The 23,905-nt window shown below is 34.6% G+C and overlaps 1 protein-coding gene across 5 annotated transcripts in view; it reads left to right on the top strand.

Moving 5' to 3' along the window:
* The window catches only part of LRRC7 (leucine rich repeat containing 7), a 488,385-nt gene that overhangs the window by 434,854 nt on the left and 29,626 nt on the right, over positions 1-23,905 (top strand). For 4 of the 5 annotated variants that reach the window (XM_037024309.2, XM_037024313.2, XM_073234116.1 and 1 more), the window contains one exon: positions 21,941-22,015. In XM_037024309.2, coding sequence (XP_036880204.1) covers positions 21,941-22,015 — 75 coding nt within the window. The remainder of the gene's footprint in view (positions 1-21,940; positions 22,016-23,905) is intronic. The other variant, XM_073234117.1, reaches the window with a different exon arrangement.

A 23,905-nucleotide genomic window follows, 5' to 3' on the forward strand; every position in this document is an offset into this window, starting at 1 on the left:
TAAGAAGTGAGTTTCTTATTGACAATTTTAATTAGAGAAACACTTCTACAGAAAAAAAAAAATCTACAAGAGAAAATTTAAGTCTTTTTACTGTGCTTTATAAGCTAGCTAACTATGAAGCCAATTAGAAACTCTTTCAGCACAAGGTAAGAAGAATTCACTGCAGTGCTTGACAAATCCTAAGAAAAACAAATAAATTTAAGCATTCTCTTTGAAAAGAAAGTTGTTTATTTTTTGCCTTTTGTGTTGTTTACAATTCATATATTTGTAAAGAAAGTTGTACAAGGAATTTCCAAAAAAATTGTTTCCAGAAGTTTACTTACAGATCACTTATTTGGGAAAATGTTTTCTTGTAGTAACAGAATGATTATATAATGATTCAGTGCCAGGGCCCACTGCTGACCTCTCTTTAAGTCATTATGTACCTAAAGTGCCTTACTCTTAGAACTGTAGAGCTGAAAGACTACGGAAAACAATATTCTGTGAAAACAGAATAAGTCATGGAAGAGAAATTACGCCGTTCCTCACATTTACCCATTTCTCAAATCATGGGAAGAGGTTCACCACCACCCCAGCTCTTACCTCAACTATTTCCTGAACATCTAACATGCTGCCTGTGCTCGCATCTGGCCTGTCTAATCCCAATGTGAACAACCTGACCCTTTTATTTTAAAAACCTGACCCAGAGCTATATAACATGACCTGTAACCATCTGTGTTTAATACTCTCAGCTTTGAATCAATTACTAATTACAATTTGATGATAATTTAAACGATCTGCTTTTGACCTCATCAGATTTAACTGCATTAAGTGGCATCATAGGACTGTGGGATGATGAAGCAGAAATTAGGTATGAATAAAAGCTCCACAGGTTCTCCACTTACCTTTGAGTCACAGCCTGGTCCAGATCTTTCCAACTCACCACTATCACACATTACTTTCTGATCAGAAGACCTGCTCTGAAAACAGTTGTATTACTTTACTCTGGATATTTCTGTGGCCTGAAACACAGCCTTTAATCCCTTATTCTCCTCCACTTCTTCCCAATTATCTTGTTTCCTACCATTCTTTGTCCCTGTCTCCCCTTCTTTTCTGGAGATGAAGAGAAAGAGGTTAGACTGAAAGCATGAACTATTCACACTATATACATTAGTGGAAGGCACTAGAAAAAAATCCCCAGTGCCTATAGACGGGATCTCCTTTGGTCAGCTGATTGGAGCACCAATTCATATGCAAGGCAAACATATGAGGTGGCTCTACATAATTAGGAGCATGCTAATTAGAAATGTCTGTGTAAAAGTAACTACTGCGTTTCCATTTTGAAGTGATGTAGAGGATAACCATTGATTTAGTCGAATACAAATAATCATAGTTTAGTAGGACCAAATGTTTATCAAATTTAAATAAATTATTAGTATATCTGAAAACAAAAAGTATGAAAGTTAACAATTATCAGAAACACGGTATTTTTTAAAAGTCTCAAATCATTATGTCTTATTGATCTTCACCTCACTTTTTGTGTCTGATTTTACATCTCCTCTCTAAGTTCTTTCAATTAAAAATTAATAATCTCTTCATTCTTAAAATAGTTGAAATTCAAAAGGCTTATTTTTCTCTCATCACCAGCATATACTTTTCACTATATCTTTGGAAGGCACACAGTAATAAATATTTTTAACTTAAGAATGAACAGATTGCTAGAGAGTCAAGATGTCTAAGTGCTATTGATTTTCTATCATTATTTTCAACTGAAGGGGACAGTAAGTGTGAGGCTTTCAAATCATTGCCTGTAATTCTTCCACTCTGACAAATATGAACATTTTATAACTATTAATTTCATTTCTAATTTGTAACATTTTGATGACTTTACTGAGACTGAACTACCTCTATGATCTTTTATTTCACACTTTTGGTTAAATGCAACAGATACAGTGTTTGAATTGTGTAACATGTCCATTGAAAAGTTTTCCCCTCAATAGCACTTATCTTTGCCTGATTACTCTCTTAACCACTTCACAATCTGAAAAGTGAATCTATGTTACTGCAAAACTGATGGAATAATTAATAGTTCCAATTTACAGAAGACTCTCAAGACTGCTCTTACTCATTAACCCCTTTTTGTGTCACACCAAATATATGGTGGAAAGTTAGTTAAAAGTGTTTAGAGGATCTAAAGACATTGGCTCTGACAATTTATACAAGAATTTAATCCATCCACATGGAAAGGGTTTAATCTTTTGGAAATTCAATTGTATTTCATTAGCTCCAGTGCCCCATTCTTGCAGTGGTTGCATAACATTTAGAGTGGAACCTAGTGCCTGTAGCAATGCAGAAATAACCAAACAATAAGACAATGAAAATGAACTTTAAAAATACTCCTCTCTCCAATATTGAAAAACACATTTTTTTCTTCTTGAGTTGACTGATTTATAGCTGAAGTTGAGGGAAAACAAATTAAACAGATGTTTAAATTCAACATGTACACCTGAGTCAGAGGTGGGAGTCCTAGTGATGTAAAGCTTAAACTTTAATATGATACAGACTCTCTTCCAATAGATAAGTCATGGATAAGAAATATTCTCAGAAGCACACTGTATTATTTTACTTACTGTTCATGAACATTTGAATGTTTTGTAATGGCACTCAAAATTCTAAGTACCCAAGATAGTGGAATGTCCTAAAGATCAAGGACTTTCTGTATTAAAGTAGCTAATAGATTTATCCAATTCTCTTCGTTATGATTGATGTGACCCACTGTTTCATCCACATGCCAAGGACCAATGTGAGAAAACATCCAAACTGTTTGACTGGTATACAAGCAGCTGGGAAAACATGAAGTAGTTATCCCAAAATGCTAGGAGTATAGTACTGGGAAGAAGTTAGCTGTGTAGTTCAGTGGAGTAGAAGTTCCAATTTAAATTCTGGGGTAGTGTGAAATTATTGCAGAAACACTTGGGACAGTCCAAAAATTAACAGAGGCTTTAGGGAGAATTCACGATTAATTCATATATAAGGTTTTCTTTTTGGTCCCAGACTTTGAGAGCTTAGGACAGCATCTGGTCTTGCACGCTTAACTCCTCTCAAAGACCCGAAGGTATTCCTAGTCAAATGTGCTCTCCTCGGATAAACTGTATGGGGCACAGTAGTCCTCCAGTTCATATCATTGTCAAAACACTGCTTAGTAGTTGAACAACCGATTCACTGATCATGGAATTAATTATTTTGGGTTCACTGACAGATGAGAACTGTTTATACCTACAGACATACCTCATTTTATTGTCTTTGGCTTTATTGTGCTTCAAAGAAACTGCATTTTTTACAAATTGAAAGTTTGTTGGCAACCCTATGTGAAACAAGTTATAGGCACCATTTTTCCCACAGCATTTGCTCACTTCATGTCTCTGTGTCATATTTTGGTAATTCTTGCAATGTTTCAAAATTTTTTGTCATTATATTTGTTATGGTGATCTGTGGCCGTGACCTTTGACATTGCTGTTGTAATTGTTTGGGGCAGCACGAACAACACTCATATATGATGATGAACTTAATCCATAAATATGTGTGTTCTGACTGCTCCAGTGATTGGCCATTCTCCCATCTCTCTCCTCTTCTTGGGCTTCACTATTCTCTGAGACACAATAATGTTGAAATTAGGCCAATTAATAGCCTATATTAGCCTCTAAGTGTTCAAGTGAAAGGAAGAGTCTCACGTCTCTCACTTTAAATCAAAAGCTGGAAATGACTACTTTAGAGAGGAAAACATGTCAAAAGCTGAGATAGGCTGAAAATTAGGCCTTTTGCACCAGTTAGCCAAGTCGTGGATGCAAAGGAAAAGTTCTTGAAGGAAATTAAAAGCACTGTGAATACCTGAATGATAAAAAGCTGAACAGCCTTATTGTTGCTATGGCGAAAGTGTAGGTGGTGTGGATAAAAGATCAAACCAGCCAGAACATTCCCTTAAGCCAAAGTCTAATCCATAACAGGACCCTAACTCTCTTCAATTCTACGAAGGCTGAGAGAGGTGAGGAAACTGCAGAAGAAAACTTTGAAGGTAGCAATAGTTGGTCCATGACGTTTAAGGAAAGAAGCCATCTCCACAACAGAAAAGTGCAAGTGAAGCAGCAAGTGCTGATGGAGAAGTTCTAGCAAATTATACAGAAGTTCAACCCATGATAATTCATGAAGGTGGCTACACTAAACAGATTTTTCAAAGTAAACAACACAGACTTCTATTGGAAGAAGATGCCATCTAGGACTTTCATAGTTAGAGAAGTCAATACCTGGTCCCAAAGCTTCAAAGGGCAGGCTGACTCTCTTGTTGGGGGCTAATACAGATGGTGACTTTCAGTTGAAGCCAGTGCTCATTCACCATTCTGAAAATCCTAGGACCCCTATCAAGTAGGTTAAATCTATTCTGCTGTGCTCTGCAAATGGAACAACAAAGCCTGGATGACAGCACATCTGTTTACAACATGGTTTACTGAATATTTTAAGCCCATTGTTGAGATCTGCTCAGGAAACAGCTTCCTTTCAAAATATGACTGCTCACTGACAGTGCACCTGGTCACCCAAAAGCTCTGATGGAGATGGACAAGGTTAATGTTGTTTTCATGCCTACTAACATACCATCCATTCTGCAACTCACGGATAAGGAGTTACTTTGACCTTTAAGTCTTATTATTTAAGAAACATATTTTGTAAGGCTATAGCTGCCACAGACAGTGATTCCTCAGATGGATCTGGGCAAAGTCAACTGAAAACCTTCTGGAAAGGAGTCACCATTCTAGATGCCATTAAAAACATTTGTGATTACGAGAAGAGGTCAAAATATCAAATTAACAGGAGTTTGGAAGTTGATTCCAACCCTCATGGATAACTTTGAGGGGTGTAAGATTTCAGTGGAGGAAGGAACTGCAGAGGTGGTAGAAATAGCAAGAGTGCTAGAATTAGAAGGCTAAACATGTGGCTGTATTGCTGAAATCACATGATAAATTTGAATGGATGAAGAGCTGCTTCTTATGGTTGAGCAAAGAAGGTGGTTCTTTAAGATGGAATCTGTTCCTGGTGAAGATGCTGTGGACATTGTTGAAATGACAACAAGAGTTTTAGAATATTACATAAACGTAATTGATGAAGTAGTGGCAGGGTTGAAAGGATTGACTCCAGTTTTGAAATAAATTCTACTGTAGGGAAAAAAAATTCTACTGTGGGTAAAATGTTATTAAGCAGTATTACATGCTATAGAGAAATAATCTGTGAAAGGAAGAGTCAGTGGATTTGGCAAAATTCATTGTCTCACTCTAAAAAATTGCCACAGCTGTCCCAAACCTCCAGCAACCACTTCCTTGATCAAAAACCTGTAAAAAGATTACAACTTGCTGAAAATTCAGATGATGGTTAGCATTTTTTAGCAATAAAGATGTTTTAATTATGCTATGCACATTGTTTTTTTAGAAATAATGCTATTGAACACTAAATCAACTGCAGTGTGAACATAACTTTGATATGCACTAGGAAGCCAAAAAACTCACTGGATCCATTTATTGTGAAATTTGCTTTGTTGTGTTGGTCTGGAACCAAATCTGCAGCCTCTCCAAGGTGTTCCTGGGCTCCCCATTGTACTAAATCTCTGCCTACACAGATAGGGTACATCATTCAGTCATCTGAAATTTGTCTACCTCATGTGACTTCCTAATCAGTGGTTGGTAGTCTTACACTGTGTCTACTAGAAGGTTTTATTTACAGGAAACAATCTATTTTGAAAAGAATATTCCATGAAAGTTTTATATGTTTCAAAAATAGATTGTTCAAGGTTACTTTTTCCCCAGGTACTCTCTGCCTCATGAAAAGTCATTTTAATGGATTGCCATAGCTATACCAGGGGCTTAGCATTCATTCAGTCCCTGTTGAAACTTTTATGTTAGGCATTATCCATTTTTATAGATGAAAAAATAGGGATTAATAGTAGTTAAAAGTCACTCAACATTTTTTAGCAAGAAAGTATTTATTAAGTATGTACTTTTTTTAGACATATGCTTTTGCACACTTAATAGACTTACAGTATAATGTAAACATAACTTTTATTTACATTGGGAAATCAAAATATTCATTTGACTTGCTTTATTGTAATAATTCACTTTGTGGTGGTCTGGAACTGAACCCACAATACCTCCGAGGTATGTCTATACTAGGAAAGAGAAACTGTAAAGGACTGGATTAAAATGAGCCTATGTAATAGTTGCCTCTTCCCTCCAATGAAGTGGATGAAAGTCATAATCTGGTTTATTACTATTATAGAGAAATACTGCTGGCAAGATAACAAGTTGCTATGGAATGAAAAAAGATTTGATCCAACAAATCTATGATAGTAATAATAAAATGAATAAAAAGAATAGCCTTTTACTGAGTATCTACAATGTGCTGGTCACTGCCTTAGGCTCTTTATATAAAATGTGTTTATCTGCTCTTCATAACTTCCATTGGTTGTATTATTATTCCCCATTTTGCTGATGCTTCAAGAGGTTAATTAACTTGCCCAAGGTCACTTAGCTGATCTGTGGAAGACAAATCTGAGCCAAAATTGATCTGACTCCCAATTCTTTTCTCTTAATAGGTACTATGATACATGCCTCTATTTGTAAATCCCACTTAGCAGAAGAGCCACATGACAAATATACCCTGTAGAGTTGAGAGACTAATGTGATACTGTAATATGGAAAGTATTACAGAGCCCTCTAATTAGCCATAGTCTAGATATTTGTTTCAACAGTTCCTTGGAAGTCAGCATGTATTCCCTATTAAACCTAGATAATTAGAAGGAGACTATACACAGTGGATCACTAAGCAATTATATAACTTTTGAATTCAGGTGTCATTACAGTGGTGATACTGCCAATGGAAGAAACCACCGTAATCTTTTCCTATAGTTAGATGTTCACAAAATAATAATCTATGATTGAAAAATTCAAGTAATTTACCAATTCAACTTTCACCAGATTTTTTTTATTTTTTTATTTTTTTATTTTTATTTTTTTGATGTTTTTAGAAAGAAGAGACTGGATTAATGGATGGCTAATACCATAATGTTGTAGTAACTTCAAAAGTCTCTTAAAATGCATGACTTTTTAATGATGCATTCACATAATTCATCATTCAAGGACTGTTTATCTTTCCTTGCCTCATTTGAGGAGGGAGGACTAAGCTCCTAGCATTTAAACATATTAAAGAAAACTCAGCCCCTTTAGCTGTATGTTCTAAAGTTATAGGACTGAAAAGTCCTATGAGCAATTATCTAGTCATAGGATCAAAATGAAAGTATTTTATAGCTACTCTCAAAACACCTGAGAGCAGTAAGTGCACAAACTGGGGCATTGGGACCAAGGAATCACTTATTCTCCAGTTTTATTCTAAACATTCATGTTCAGCAGATTCCAGAAAGCCCACCCATCTTTCCACTGATGTGGGCAATTCGCATATATACAGAAATGATAGCAGAAACGAACCCATTTCTTTTTTAAATGCCTTAATTTGCCTATGATGCAGGTAAAATCCCAAGCCAAGGAAGAATATTGGAGGCATTGAAACTGTAAAATATCACCAATAAACTCTAAAATGTTCTGGAAGTTCAGAATAAATTGTTATATCATATTCTACATAACTTCTAACAGATGGACTCCAGATCTGACACAGCCTGCAGCAGGAATTGCACCCCAGCTCTTTACGCCCTCCTTCTACCCCTAGAAAACAATGGTACTTTTTTCTTTGTATGGAGATGAGTAATACATCAAATAAAAGTTTTATATAATTAACGTTAAGAAGAAAGAGGGTTAGATGTGCAGAATCAAAACAATTATTTGATACCTTTTCCAGGGGATAACAATATCCAGAAGTATTCTTGGCAGTAGCAAACTTAAAAATGCACAGGAATAAATTTCCAGGTTTGTTGAGCCCCATGACACTGGGTGATTCATAAATAAAAGGTTGCAAAAGATATGCTCTTGAGTTATGAAAAAACTGTATGCCATATATCTATTACTCATCATATATTTTCCATGATGTAAAAGTCATGAAGAGCAAATACATTTGTCTAGAACTCCACATAGCATATGATACATATTTACTATATAAATATTAAACTGCATATAACACATGTCCCTCATTTTGTATAACTAGTAGACAAATATGATTTATTTTATGTATTTCTAAATTCATTTAGTAAATATAATTTATGTATCTCCCATTCTTAATTCTATGTCAAGTGATTATGTAATGCAAAGTAATTTGGAGAATCTATGAATTAGTAACATTTAGTAACATTAGCAGGGGATAGAGATAATATTTTCTATAGACTGCATTTTTGAACTAAATTTAAGAAGGGATTGAAACAGATCTTTTTATATATAAACCAAAGTTTTAAAAATAATTGCCAAGTGTAAGTTATTTTACAACACAATCGTTTTAGCTGCATCTTATTCACATTGCAATTTGAAGTTCAGGATGCCACTTGGTTATTTGAGAACATTAAAAGTGAGATTTTTTTTAAAATAAAAAATGTATTTTTGTCTATTCTATTCTTTGTCTTACATGTTGGAAAAAAACCCTGAATCTATTCAGAAACATTGATAGACATGTAGTGCTCACAATGTCATGTTAATAAGATCAGTTTATATGAAGCTTTCCTAAAAGGGATGGCAGCGTGCTTTAGCCAATTGGATAATCATGACTTGTAGACATTATAATATAAAGAAGATGTGGATTTCAGTTTATGAAAAATATAATAAAATACAATAACACACACTTGGTTCTTCACGAAATATCACTGGGGTGTAAACATGAAAAAATAAGGTTATTAAAAAGTACCATTTTAAATAAGAACATTGGGATATTTTAACTCAGCAATGTTTTCAGAAAATCTAGAATCAAGATTGCTATTATTTTGTGATATTTTATGTCAGTAAAATATTTTTTAATAAAATTAAACCCCATGGGAATAGACAGATATATTAGTTGCTAGAGTTACATATTATTTATGTTATGTCTGCTACATCATTTTAGCCATTTAGTGTAGAACTAAATAAATAGAAAATGGTGTGGAAAGGAATTCAGAAACTTTTTTTTAATTCAGGTATAATTAACATATAATAGTTTCAGGTGTACAACATAATGATATTTGTATACAGTGGGAAATGATCATCACAATAAGTCTAGCTACCATATGTCACCATACAAATTTACAATTTTTTTTTTCTTGTAATGAGCTTTTGGGATTTTTCTCTTTTGGCAATTTTCAAATATGCACTACAATATCATTGACTATAGTCATCGTGCTACACATTACATGGAAGTTTGTACCCCTTAACTACATTTCACCTGTTTTGCCCACTTCCCACCTTCCCCCTTTACAACCACTATTCTGTTCTCTGTATCTATGAGTTTCATTTTATTTGTTCATTGGTTTTGGTTTTTTTAATATCATATATAAATGAAGTCAAACAGTTTTTGTCTTTCTCTGACTTATTTCACTTAGCATAATTCCCTCAGTGTCCATCCATGTTGCAACTGGAAAGATTTCATACACCATATCTTTTTTATTCATTCGTCCATCAACAGACACAGGTTCTTTCCACATCTTGGCTGTTTCATTGTTAATAATGCTACAGTGAACACAGGAGTGCATATATGTTTTCAAATTCGTATTTTAATTTTCTTTTGATAAATAACCTAGTAATGGAACTGTTGGATCATATTAGTGATAAATTTTGGAGAAACCTCTATGCTGTTTTCCATAGTGGCTGAACCAGTTTACATTCCAACCAACAATGCATGAGGGTCCCCCTTTTTCCACATCCTCACCAACACTTATTATTTCTTTTCCTTTTGAAAATAGTCGTTCTCACAGGTGTGAGGTGGTATCTCATTATGGTTTAGATTTTCATTTCACTGATGATTAGTGATATTGAGCATCCTTTCATATGTCCATTGGCCATCTGTATGTCTTCTTTGGAGAAATGTCTCTTCTGATCCTTTGCTCATTTTTTAATTGGATTGTTTGGGTTTGGTTTCTTTGTTTTATTTTGTTTTTTGCTGTTGTGTTGTAACAATTCTTTATAATTTTTGGATATTAACCCCTTATTGGATAGATGATTTGAAAATATTTTCTCCCTTTCAGTAGGTTGCTTTTTCATTTTATTGAGGGTTTTCTTTTCTGTGCAGATGCTTTTTAGTTTGATGTAGTCTTATTTATTTTTGCTTTTGGAGTCAGATCCAAAAATTCATCACGAAGACCAGTGTCAAAGAGCTTGTCTATGTTTTCTTCTAAGACTTTTATGGTTTTAGAGCTTGCATTCAAGCCTTTAATTCATTTTGAGTTAATTTTTGTGTATGGTATAAGAAAGTAATGTAGTTTCATTCTTTTGCCTGTGTCTCTCCAGTTTTCCCAACACCATTTATTATACAGACTTTCCTTTCCCAATTGTATATTCTTGCTTCCTTTGTCCTAAGTTAATTGATCATATATGCATGGGTTTATTTATGGGAATGTCTATCCTGTTCCTTTGTTTTTATGCCAATACCATACTGTTTTGATTACAATAGGTTTGTAATATAGTTTTTGGTGCCTCCTTTGTTTTTATTTCTTAAGATTACTTTAGCCATTGAAGGTTTTTTGTGGCTCTATACAAATTTCATGGTTATTTGTTCTATGTCTGTGAAAAATTCCATTGGAATTTTTATAGGGATTGCATTGAATATGTACATTGCTTTAGGAAATATGGACATTTTAACAATATCAATTCTTAGAATCCATGAGCACAGATAACTGTACATTTGTGTCTTTTTCAATTTCTTTCATCAATGTCTTACAGCTTTCAGTGTACAGGTTTTTTGCCTCCTTGGTTAAATTTATCCCTAGGTATTTTATTCCTTTTGATGCAATTTTAAGTGAGATTTTTTTCTGATTTTCTTTTTCTATAGGTCATTTTTAGTATATAGAAATGCAAGAGTTTTATATACTGATATTATACTTTGAAACTTCACTGATTTTTTTTTAGTTCTAATAGGTTTTTGGTGGAGTCTTTAGGGTTTTCTAGTATAAAATTATGTCATCTGCAAGTAGTGACAGTTTTACTCCTTCCTTTGTAATGGGGATGTCTTTTATTTATTTTTCTTATCTGTTTGCATGGCTAGGACTTCCATTACTATGTTGAATTAAAGTGGTAAAAATGGGCACCTTGTCTTGTTCCTGATCTTAGAGGAGAAACTTTAAGCTCTTCATCACTGAGTGTGATGTTAGCTGTGGGCTTGTCATATATGGCCTATATTATGTTGAGGTACTTTGTCCCTATACCCACTTTGTTGAGAATTTCTATAGTAAATGGATGTTGAATTATGTCAAATAATTTTTATGCATCTATTGACATGATCCTATGATTTTTATCCTTCACTTTGATAATGTGGTATATCATCTTGACTGGTTTGCAGATATTGAATCATCACTGCATCCCTGAAATAAATCCCACTTGATCATGATGTATGATTCTTTTACTGCAATGTTGAATTTGGTTTGCTAATTTTTGTTGAGGATTTTACATCTGTGTTCATCAGGGATATTGCTCTGCCATTTTCTTTTTTGAGGTATCTTCTTTGGTTTTCATATCAGGGTAATGCTGGCCTTGTCAAATGAGTCTGGAAGCATTCCTTCCCCTTCAATCTTTGGAAAAGTTTAAGGATATTTTTTAAGTCTTCTTTGCATATGTGGATAAAGTGAAGGTTCCTATGGCCAGAATTCTCACCTGAACCTAAACTACTTGATGATGTCACTGGCCTGCTGCTACACTACTGCTTCCACATCCATAGGCAATAAGCTATTATTCACTGAGTCACTTAATACAAAGCTCTTCCCAGTGCTCTGGGTCGAGGCAGAGACAAAGGAGGATTACAGACCTGCAGACTGTTGGATGCAGGCATAATTCTAGTGCTCGACCTATGGCCAGGATAACAAGCCAGGTAATAAACCCTTTTACCCCAAGAATGTTCCATTGTCATTCCTCAGTCTCACTGAATCCATAGTGAACTTGCCTGGGCTGAAACCCACTGGCAAGACAGCACATTTGGTAGAATTTGCCAGTGAATCCATCTGGTCCTGAGCTCTTGCTTGTTATGAGGCCTTTCATTACTGATTCGATCTCCTTTCCTGTAATTGGTCTATTCAGATTTACTATTTCTTCATGATTCAATCTTGGTGGATTGTATGCTTCTAGGAATTTATCCACTTCTTCTAGGTTTTCCAACTTGTTGGAGTATAGTTTTTTATTGTAGTCTCTTTTGATCCTTTATGTTCTGTGATATCATTTTAACTTCTCTAGAGATTTTTTGTAAGTTTGTTGCTATTCATTGGGAAAAAAATCAGGCACTTCTCAATCCAACTATGAGAGCACCAAAAATCAGTTCATATATAATACTTTATGTAATAACTGACAAGTATTGACAGGTCCATCAGTGAGAGATATTTAAGTATCAAGAGTCAAAAAGGTCTTTGGAAAGTGTGAAATCTTTCATATTTCATTTATAAAGTTACTACAACATTTGTTAAGTGGTATTCCAAGGACTTCATAGTATTTCTAGTTTCTTGACTAAAAAGATCATAACCAATTAGAATTCTTGGAAATATTATGAAGCCAAATTAATAGAAATACAACCAGACAAAAAATTAATTAATCAACTCCCAGGTCTCTTCCAAGAGCAATATTGTTGAACTTTTTTACATTTACCCATACAACATTTGAGATGTATCTCAATAATATGTATTTAGTAACAATATCCACTTTTCACCCCATTCCACACCCAAAGATGTTCTGTTCTTAAGGAGGAGAGGTGAACTTTATCTTCTGAATTTGGCTTCCAAAGATTCACTAGTCATAAAATATAGACTCTCCTATCCCTACCAGGCAATTTTTTAATTTTTGTAGTTTGTATTTGTCTAAAGTCAATTCCCCTAAATGCAGAGCTAGAGATGGGTATTTTTGTACAAGTGGTTAATTGAAGAATTGATCTCTGGTGAAATCTATAAGGGACTGAGAGATGTAAGTTAGGGCAGGGAAGAAAGTAAGCAAAGATGTGGTACATTGGTGGACTCCTGATTGCACAGGATGCTCTGGAGCATGAACACTACCATCAAGGAGAGTTGTCTCTCCTTGAGAAGAAAAAGTATTTTTTTACCCTAACTGCAGTCATTGTCTGCAGGACAAGCACACGGAAAATGTAAATTCTCAAACATTTCCCAGTAAGAAGGCTTCAGGCTGAGAGTAATTTTCAAGAGAAGTGTCAGATGTGAGCTGTTGGCAGCACCTGCAGAATGAGCGCACCAACCTGATAATGGGAATCTGGGAAGGTCCCCAAAAGTGTCCATGACACTATTTTCAAAGCAATATTATTTTCATCTTTCAAATTGAAAGTACTTTAGTACCAGAGATTCTGATATGCTTCCATCTACGAGAAATACTTACCTAAGTATGAGTGGTTTCATCCATGGCATCTAACCTAGAGGACTGCCAAAGCAACAGATACTTCAGTATGAACCCTGAAATTAACTATATCAGATCTTTTGCAGTGAGATCCATTTATATCTGCTTTTAAATCCTTTTAATTTTCTGATTAAAAGTATGTTTTTGTTTAAAAAAAGACACTGCTGTATTCTAAAAATATAGTCCTAGTCTGTCTAAGAAATAGTAATCACTAGTTGAACCAAATCTGTTTGGTAGCTAAAGAAAGTTATTAGCAAAACTACATATTGATCAAGATCAGGGAAGTTTGGAGTGAACACCTTTAGATGCCAAAGAAAAAATCAACACAAATACGCTCAGAAGAATCTAAGTGAAACAGAAACCCAGGTAACTGCAAAATGCTTTTATTGTGTCATTTTTCTCTTTTGAGTGTGTGAAGAAATCATGAGAACTCAAAGAGTTGATTCTTAAGTTCTGTAAATTCCAATTTAAATCCTTCCTAAGATCCTTTGAATGAGTTGGGGGAAAAACACATGTATGAGAATAGATTTCCAGGAAAGACTTAGACACCAAATTAACCTAAGGTCCTAGAACTATACTGGAAAGCTAGACTAGGAGATCAGAATTTAGAGCACATTAGTATTTTTTAATTATATTTACATATATATATATGATAAAATATATATTTAAAATATACATATTTAAGCTATATTTTTAATAATCCAGAGTTAGATTAAATTGTAAGTAGGTAATAACAGTTTAGGGTTACTATAGGTGGTAAAAAAATTGCAAATATGCATTTAATTGTCTATCATCTTTACAATATAATTAGTAAAGCTATACATGGTCTTAGTAACTAATTCTATTTTCTTAAGCATGGTGGAGTAGAAAACTTACTCCTATCTTTGAAGCTTAGTTGATCAAAACCCACCACCATACACAAACCATATTCAATAACAAGACACTATTTTAGGAAAGAGAATCCACAGCCACCTACAGTTACCCACTCCTGTTTTCAATAGTATTTACTATTTTATGCTATGTATAAAGCTGAGGAGAGATGCCATTGGGACCTCTGACGGAATCAGTAAACTAAATGAAGCCAGCAATCCGAATATTCGCAACCAGTTGAAGTCTCATAATAAATATAGACTTTAAAGACTATGCAAAAGAAAAGAAAAAGACATTACTTTTATTATTCCCAAAGAGGCAAAAAAGAATCTGGAAAGTATGTGAAGAAGAGTGATCATTTACTTTGAAAACAAAATATAAAAATCAAATGAAAGAAAACTTTTTTAAGCTCAAAGATTTCACCAAGTAAAAACAGGAAACCAAGGAACTTTCAGTCACAATAAATACACATCCCAGAGATGTTTGTTAGACAGTCATTGGAAAACTGGAGCAATTAATAAAAGAAAAATTGTAATTATAAAGTAACCAACTCCAAACGTAATTGTAACTGTGATGTTCAAATTCCCCAAAAGAGAATAATGCATGATGATCAGCATCAAACTACAAAAATTATTCTGGTAATCAATTTGTCATGTCTAAAAGGCATCTAATATAAAAGGAAATAAACTGCTTACTTTTTGGATGCTTACATCAAGTCAGAAGAGCAGTATCTCAAAAACTATATATATTTGGGGGGCTACTAAACAAACCTTTACAATGACTTAAAAGAATAATGTAAGTCTAAGGAGCAAGCAATGTGTATTTCTTCTGTTAGGATCATCTCCATTACGTTGCTGCTAAGATATCTGTAATCACACTGTCAATTGCTATGGGTTGTGTTATTTCCTTGTTGCTCCAGTGCATCATTAATAACTTTTGTACAAATGCAACCAAGTGATTTCTTGCTTAATATTTACTTTATTTAAAAATCCGTGAGTTTGGAATTTCTTTAAACATCTGTACACAAGATTTTTTGTGAAATTTTTAGGGAACTTTGGTGAGTTGTAGAATTTATATTTGTATCTCTGTCTTTTGAGGCTCAAATTTTCTAGGTTTCTAAAGCAATTCTTTATGTTTATCTTTTACGGATTTTACATTTCATTGTTTTGTCAGCTACATGGAAGCATCATATGCAGCTGCTAGTGCCCCTTTTTCTTTCTCTGTCTTTACCTCCTGTCTCCCTCCCTCTCCCCTCTTCTTTAGTTTCTAATGGCCATAGGATAAATCTCTTCTCTTGCTGTATACAAATTCCTCAGTTGTTAAGGTAGCAAATTGTTCTAAGCCCAATCTTCCACATTCAACACTTAACCTTAAAATATTTTGTCATCACACCTTTGACTCATCAGGAGGAAAACTATCGATTACCCTTATCCTTGATGTGTCAATTCTTCTAATAATCACAGGGATCAAGTAAATACAGTCTATTATTATGTGCAATGCTGTTTCTATGAGCCACAACAAAGCTTCATACTAACTTTGCCCAATTCATAAAAGAAAGTATTTGTCACATTTTGACCAAAAAATAAAAATAAAAATTCCCCCTAAGAGCTATTGACTCTATGGTTGTGCTGCTATTTTTATGAGTCAGTCTTTCCTCCAGAAATATTCTTTGAGCTTCCATAGTTATATGAAAGCATGAAATACTATATCCTGTATAATATTTAACCAGTGTGTTCTGAACTGTAATTGTTATAGTATGCAATTTTTGTTTCAGATATGACCTTCCTAGAAACCAATTTCTTAGCATCAGCTAGAGCCAAGGATTTTCAGAATTTTAAGGAAAAGCATATTTCATAAATTGAAGCTCTAGTTCCCTTAAGACAAGTTCTATTTTGGGGTCTACATTTATAATAGCTGAGACTGTCACAGTCATTCACCTTCATCATTAAAAAGCCATATAAAGTTCCTTCCCCTCTAAAGTTAGAATGTTAAGTTTTGGCCTTGTAGTCTAACTTTCTGGGTCCATTAAGGCTTATGTCCAGAGGTGTATAGTCTAGGTAATCAGTATGACAAGGTCAGAGCCTAGCACTGTGAGCCTAGCACTGTGAAAAGCCTCTTATACTCAGCCTTTTTCAAAATTACTTGCAAAAAGCAAAACCTTAAAAAAGAAAAACCCATTATGGGTACTTTGGGAAAAAACATTTATGACTTGCATAAAAGGCTGGTTTAAAAAATGGAGAATGTGAAATGGCAACAGGTCATGAATGTAGCGTCTGGCCAGCCCTCTCTAAAGCAGCTTTAGTTCAAACATATGGAGTCCCTCTGTGATGCCTGAGTCCACGGAGTCTGTGGCTGACTCAAGCACAGCCAAGTATCAGTGGCTGAGGAGAGAAAAGCCTTAGATTATTTGGAAAGGGCTACAGCACTTAACATTCACTCTGTTGTGAAGAGGCTTCTAGAGGTGGTGCTAAGGGAAAACCTTTGTGCTGCCAAGTCACTAAGGGACCTGAGAGTGGGCCACGGGGTGTGAGACATGAGAAAACACACTCAGAATTGTCATAGCCATTAAGCAGATTCTAGCAGCCATCACTGTAAAGAGCTGATGCTCCTGTCTCGGAGCTACTGAAGGAAGAACCCCCTGAAAGGCACTAAGAAGCCTTCAGAAAGCCCTCCGGTGAGAGCCCACGCCCACAGCTGAGAGGGAGCCTTGGCGGAGCCGTCATCCCTGAGAGCCCCGCTAGGAAACCGCGGTGACGCAGGACAGACTCCCCAGCCCCCTTCACTTCTCCTTTTCTAAGTAAGAGATGCAAATCCTCTTATCTGTTAGGAATACAGGAGAAAGACAACAAATGGCCTTACAACCTACTCCAGATTGAGAGTAAAGAATATCCTGGTCATAAATCTGGTATAGTTAGAATCTTAGAAGCTCTCAATATGGGCTTTGCTGGATAAAAAGATCCTGGATTATATCTCAACTATCAGACTTGTAAAAACTACAATAACATTTTTGGACCCTATACTGAGAGCCATCTACTGTTCTAAGTTGTTGTTTTTTTTAATGCATTCACTCAATCTAGTTATGAGCTGCATACCATTATTATACAGATTTTAGTGATGAGGAAAAGTACACAAAAGTTCATTAATTTACCAAAGGTCACCAATTTTCGAGTGGTAAACACAGACAGGCTAACTATAGAGCTATGCTCTTACTCACTTCTTACACGATGTGATAGGAAAAATGGCTCCCCAAAGATAATCACAACCCAATTCTTACCGGTGAGTGTGCTACACTACATGGCAAAAGGAACTTTGCAGGAGGGATTAAATTACCGAATTTGAGAGAGGAGATTATCCTCGATCGGGGGTGGGGGCGGTGCAGGGAGAGTGAATCTAATCGCATAGGTCCTTAAAACAGAATCCTTCATGGCTGTGGTCAGGAGGAGATATGAATATAAAAAGAAGGTCAGAAAAATACGTGATTACTGGCTTTAATGATGGAACAAGGGGACCAAGAGACAAGGAATGTGGACACTTCCTAGAAGCTAGAAAAGGCAAGGAAACATTTTCTTCCCTAGAGTTTCCAAAATTTAATGCAGCCCGGCCAACACCTTTGTTTTAGCTGAGTGAGACCTGTGTTGGACTTCTGACCCACAGAACCGTAAGATAAATAAATCTATGATATTTTAAGGCACTAAATTTGTGGTAACTCATTAAAGCAGCAGCAAAAACTAGTAGACACTACTTCACTGAACAAGAGTTACTGAAGTATTTCCTTCCTAGGGCAAAATCGTTTACTATGTAACCTTAGGTATGTAGGTTGGTTCACTGGTTTTGAATAAATTGCATGCTGGTTTGCCCCACGTTCAGCACTCTACCAAATGTTACAAGAAACCAAAATATTTTAGATCTTGCAGCAGAGTTACAAAGTTGATCAGATGCCATAATTTGGATCTTTGATACATACAAGCTGGCTTACTATAGATTGGAAGTTAAGAGATGGCTTTTTACCAAACAATAAGTTATGGTTCTAATTTTCAGAGTACAAATGTTGTGATGATTCCTCACCAAATTCTGTATTTGGTATTCTTTGAAGTCTTAGACTAAAAGTGAATTTGTGGAAAGAGTGACACATTGCTCCAAAGAGCTTTTTCATAACAGTGTCAAAGTTTCCATATTTTTCATCAATATTCATCATAACAGAGCACAAAATGGGTTCAGAGTTGTGTGGCCTCTTTCATATGGCACTATTTATATACATAATACAACAAAGAATCAGTTCCCTGGCCTTTGCAAACAGTCTTTTGGGAAACATTCTACCTCCACGAATAATGAATGCCACTGACCATTATCAAACACTCATTCCTATCTGTTTCAACCACTGTGGCAGTGTGCTGGTTGATAGGGTGTATACAGAGGAAAAAGGAGGCTATACCAATGGACAGCATTTTTTTAGTTGATGAAATTTATTGATTGAAAAGAAATATTAAAGCTTGAGAAAACAGCAATAAATGCTTTGAAAGACTCAGCCACCATAGAGTAAACTCCACAGCAAATCATCAGAACAGCAGCTGAATCCCACAGAGCTTTGTGATGGATGGAATGAAGCCTGCCAGACACTGCATCTGTATTCATTCAGCAGTCGGATTGCAGACTGTTGCTAGCTCCTCCCACCATGGCAGATTGGCCATGATTTGGCTCCTATGGTCTGGAATCATACAAACATTATTAAAACTATTTCTATACAGTGATCTGAAGAAGTGCAGTCCAAATTCCCTAGGTAGCACAGACTTTGACTGCTGGGATAAAATCATCATCAAAACAATTTCACCTTCAGCACCCAGAGATGTAGTGGTTTATTTGAGGCAACAGTGTTATTCTGCTGTGGTACAGAGAGCCCGGTGGCCGAGAGGGGGACTGCCAGGGAGACAGACTTCACGTACAGGCTCCTGGACTGACGCGTATGAGAGTTAGGTGCCTAGTGGGGAAAGGACTCCAGGGCCTTTATTTGTCTTCACAACCAGGGCCATTCACTGGCGTGGTGGATTCATTATTGTGCCTTATTTAACTGTCCTTGACAAACAGCCATTTTTCTTTTTCCTTCTGAACTGACCATTTGTACAACTGAATTGACAAAAGTAACTATCTGTTTGAGCATCACTCCAAATAGTGATACTATTAACCTAAGAATTTTTTAAGATTTTATTATTTTCTTAATGCTGCAAATAGTGTATAATTATTGTAGAAAAATTAGAAAACACAGTGAAAAGAAATATATATGTGATATATATTAGAAAACATTAGATAATATGTGAAAAATATATTAGATAAAAAATTAGAAAACACAAGTGAAAAGAAATACATATATATATATGTGTGTGTATGTGTGATATCTCACTACCCAGTGCAATACTGTTAATGTTTAGGAATATATCCTTGACATATTTTCCCATACAAATATACATATAAGTAAATTTCAACAAAAATAGTACACCACACATAATATTTTATAACCTGCTTGTTTCACTAAGCACTACTGTATTTATATACCCACCATGTAGGACTTCATTTTTAATAACTGCATATCATTCTATTGTATGGATTTACCATGATTTATTTAATTGATTCCCTGTTATCATACATTGTGGTGTGGTTTGTAATCTTTATTATTATAAATAATACTATGATGAACACATTAGTAGATGTACATTGCATACTTGTCTAGTTTTTTCCTTAAGATAAACTCTAGAGGTTGAATTACTGGTTAAAAGTTAGGCAGTTTTCTAAGGATTTTGATGCCTATCTGCAGTTTCATCTTTAAATGGAAAAGAAAACAGATTGAAATCAGAAAGCTAGAAATCATTCAAAAGCTTTAAACTAATAAGTTTCACAACTACCTGAAATGCTAAATAAAAGTACTTTAATTATAGTCTGTTTTTAAATCATTCACACACATATATACAAAGTTATGGGGTTAAGTGAGAGTCATTAAATTTGCAGATCAGCAAATGAGATGATTTTCTAAATAACATTTGTTTAGAAATATTCTAAATAATATTTAGAGATAACTAAAATATTATCTTCTATTCTTTTAATATTTCTTAGAAACAAACAAAAAGCTGTCGTGAGATATAATTCACAAACTATAAAGTTCACCCTTCTATAGTGTACAATTAAATGGTTTTTAGCATATTCGTGGAATCATGTGACCATCATCACTATCTAACCTCAAAACACTTTTATTACCTCAAAAAGAAACTCATGAACATAAGTCATTCCCAGTTGGCCTGCTCCTCAGCCCCTAGCACACATGAATTTCCATTCCTACACATTTGCCTCTTCTGGACATTTCATATACATGGACTCATATAATATGTGGTTTTTGTGACTGGCTGCTTTTCAAGGTTCATCAGTGTTGTCAGTACTTCATGCCTTTCTATTGCCAAATAATACTTCACTGACTAGATATATATTTTTTGTTTATCCATTCATCAGTTCATTGTTAGGATGTTAACTAAAACCTTGTTACAATGGTGATTAAAGTACTTCAGTAGCTCCCCAAACTGATTAGCATGTCTATTTAAAGCCCCTCTTAAAGTGGCCCAACCTAGTTTTTCGCCTGATCTTCTCCCACCCTCCCAGCACCATCCACTCACAGCCTTCTGCCACCACTGCAGGCATCATGGAACTGCCTACAGTTCCCTGAATGTAGCAAGCCTCTCACTTTTGTACATGCTGTACCTTCTACCTGACATAGCCTTCTTCCCCTTATATGTGCAGATGCCGTTAACTTGACTTTATGATTCAGCTGCCTATTATCTCCTCTTCTTGGAAGTCCTTATACACTGAGGATAAACTGGGTGCAACTTTTAAAATTATCTATTACACCTCTATCATAACACTTGTTATAGTGCCTTATAATTGCTGGTTTTCTTGATTTTTCTTCCACTATATTGTGAGCTCACTGAAGCCAGAAGTTATATTCTGTATATCCCCATAATACTAACAATCAAAGCCTAGCATATAGTAGATATTCAGTAATTGTTTGCATTATATGCATCATCAGCAAAATTAATCTGACTTGTTTATAAACTAAATTATTCAATTTAGGGATTTTGTAACTGGAGACATAAATTTTCTATTTAAAATACATGGTGGAATTTTCATGTTTAAATTTGTTCATGTACTTTTATATTAAAATTCTCAGTAATATACAAAGTAATGCTCATTAAATAAATCAGTATTTATATGTAATTCTAGTAAAGTTTTCAAAGTATACAGTGAATTTGTAACTTATCAAACATTTTCAATCAAGAGTTACAAGATAATTTCAGAAGTTATACAAAAGATGATTTAGTACTATATTTCAAATTATGTAAGAAAAAAATAAGAGTATGCCATGAGATTAATTTATGAATCATATAATAATCTTTGAAGCTTACATATGGAAATTGTTCTTAATTTTTCACTGTTTTCTTTATGAATGAAAAATTTTTTAAGTAGTCCTAGTTCTTGGTATTAGAATCCTAACCTCTGTTACTTCTGACTTATAGGGTATCTTTGTTACTAGGGTTCAGCCTGATGGACCAGCATCCAATCTGCTGCAGCCTGGTGATAAGATCCTTCAGGTAAGACAGATAAAAAGCAATGCTTTCAAATGGCAGTACTGAAACAAATATGTAGCTGTGTTATTAATGGTTTGAGTTAAATGATTAAAAATTAGTCCTCTCATTTCTTATTTGCCTTTTTGGCAATTTATTTTTTGGGGGTTGGAGAGGCAGGTCAGAAACCAAGTCAGTCTGATAGAATCCTACATCCCCGGTAACTGGTACATGGGTGGGTGTTCTGCATATTTTTGTTTAAATGAGTAGTATAATTTAGTAATATAAGTGATACATATAGGAATCAATGCACAGTTATCAAGTGTAAGTAAAGAGTAATGAAATACCCAAACAAGGTATTTATATGACTTTAGATGAGGCAAAAGGAACTGGTATATGCTGAATTTCTCAACAGTAAGTTTATTATTGTTTGAGTACTGTGAACCATATGGTACTATCCTTCTAATCCCCCTATTCAGATGTTTGAACAAAAGTTTAGCTGTACATGAGGTGACTTTTAAAATGTATTACCTGATGGAAAAAGACTGTGTCTCTAACTTAAAGCTCTGCATATCAGAAAAAGGTGATTTCAGTAAACAGTTACATAAATGCTTGGTATAACCTATTCTACTTTACTTTCTTTGTCTTTCTGAATTCACTTCCACTTAGTTATTTCCTACATCACAGGGAAAGGCTCTTAAGAATCATAAATTTATTTAAGATTCAGTATTTTGACTTATGACCCCAGGAATTTCCCACTATGTAACTAGGTGGAACTATCTGATGCTGCAGATATTTAACCTTTGGAGCAATTGAAAGAAATAGTTCAACATAATACCTTGAAGATTCAAGGATACTAAAAAGACAGGACATGCAGGAAAGGAACCTTCTAGTCAGACTGGCTATGCAGTTACAAGAATACAAGGGCCCTGCTATTAAACTCTCTCAAAAAGTCCTAGAAAAGTAGAAATTCATGTATATTATAATTATATATATATATATATATATCTCTATATATATATATATATAATTATATATACCCTAATATATATATATATATATATAATTGCCATAACATTTTCACCACAGAAATATTTTAAACTAAGTAGCAAGATCATGAAAAGTTTTCTAAAATGATAATTCTCAGAAAAGAATACAAGTTGCTCCAACCATGGCAGTGTCACAGCAAAAATATCATCCCACAGGTCTGAGTGCATTCCATGCAGGCAGGAGACAAAGCCAGCAGGCGGTCTTTTGAGTTAAAACATTGAAACAAAAAAAGACATACAAAATAACCTAAATTTTTTCTTTACTGCTTTATTATGGAAGCTCTGTATTTTTGGATTGCCTTACTAGCCCTTTGATCTTAAGCATTTTGTATCATGTCTGTGGGACTCACATTCATTATATGTAAAATAAACTGTGGTTTATGTTATATCTGAGGTCCCCTCAAGCTCTAAAATTCAACTCTTCAGTAATTTGATCAAATGAAAAACAGCCAAGAATAAACTAGCAATGTAACTCCCTAACAATGAATAAGTGCTGCTGTTTAGTGAAGGAAATGGCTAGTTTTGTCTTTATTGAATTTCAAGGAAATTATTTTGAATCTCAGAATCTGAAAAAAAAAAAATGTACAGTCAGTTAATCTCAGATCCCTGATCTATCAGAAGGCCAGGCTGGACAGAGAAGCATTCCGTAGCTTGAGAGAAGGCTGGGAGTTGCCTTCACCCATGACAGAAGTAGCAAAAGAAAGCTTTTTTTCCTCCATATGCAGAGAAAAAATATATTCAAATGGATATTTTTAAAATTACATATCCATCTTTAAATATATGTATATATTGATATAGATAACCCTGCAGAAGGGAAATGACCATCAAGTTAATGTCTAGTTGTTCGGTTAGAGTGCTCTTCTCTGGT

The sequence above is a fragment of the Manis javanica genome, chromosome 4 (genome assembly GCF_040802235.1).
Source record: "Manis javanica isolate MJ-LG chromosome 4, MJ_LKY, whole genome shotgun sequence".
Lineage (NCBI taxonomy): Eukaryota > Metazoa > Chordata > Mammalia > Pholidota > Manidae > Manis > Manis javanica.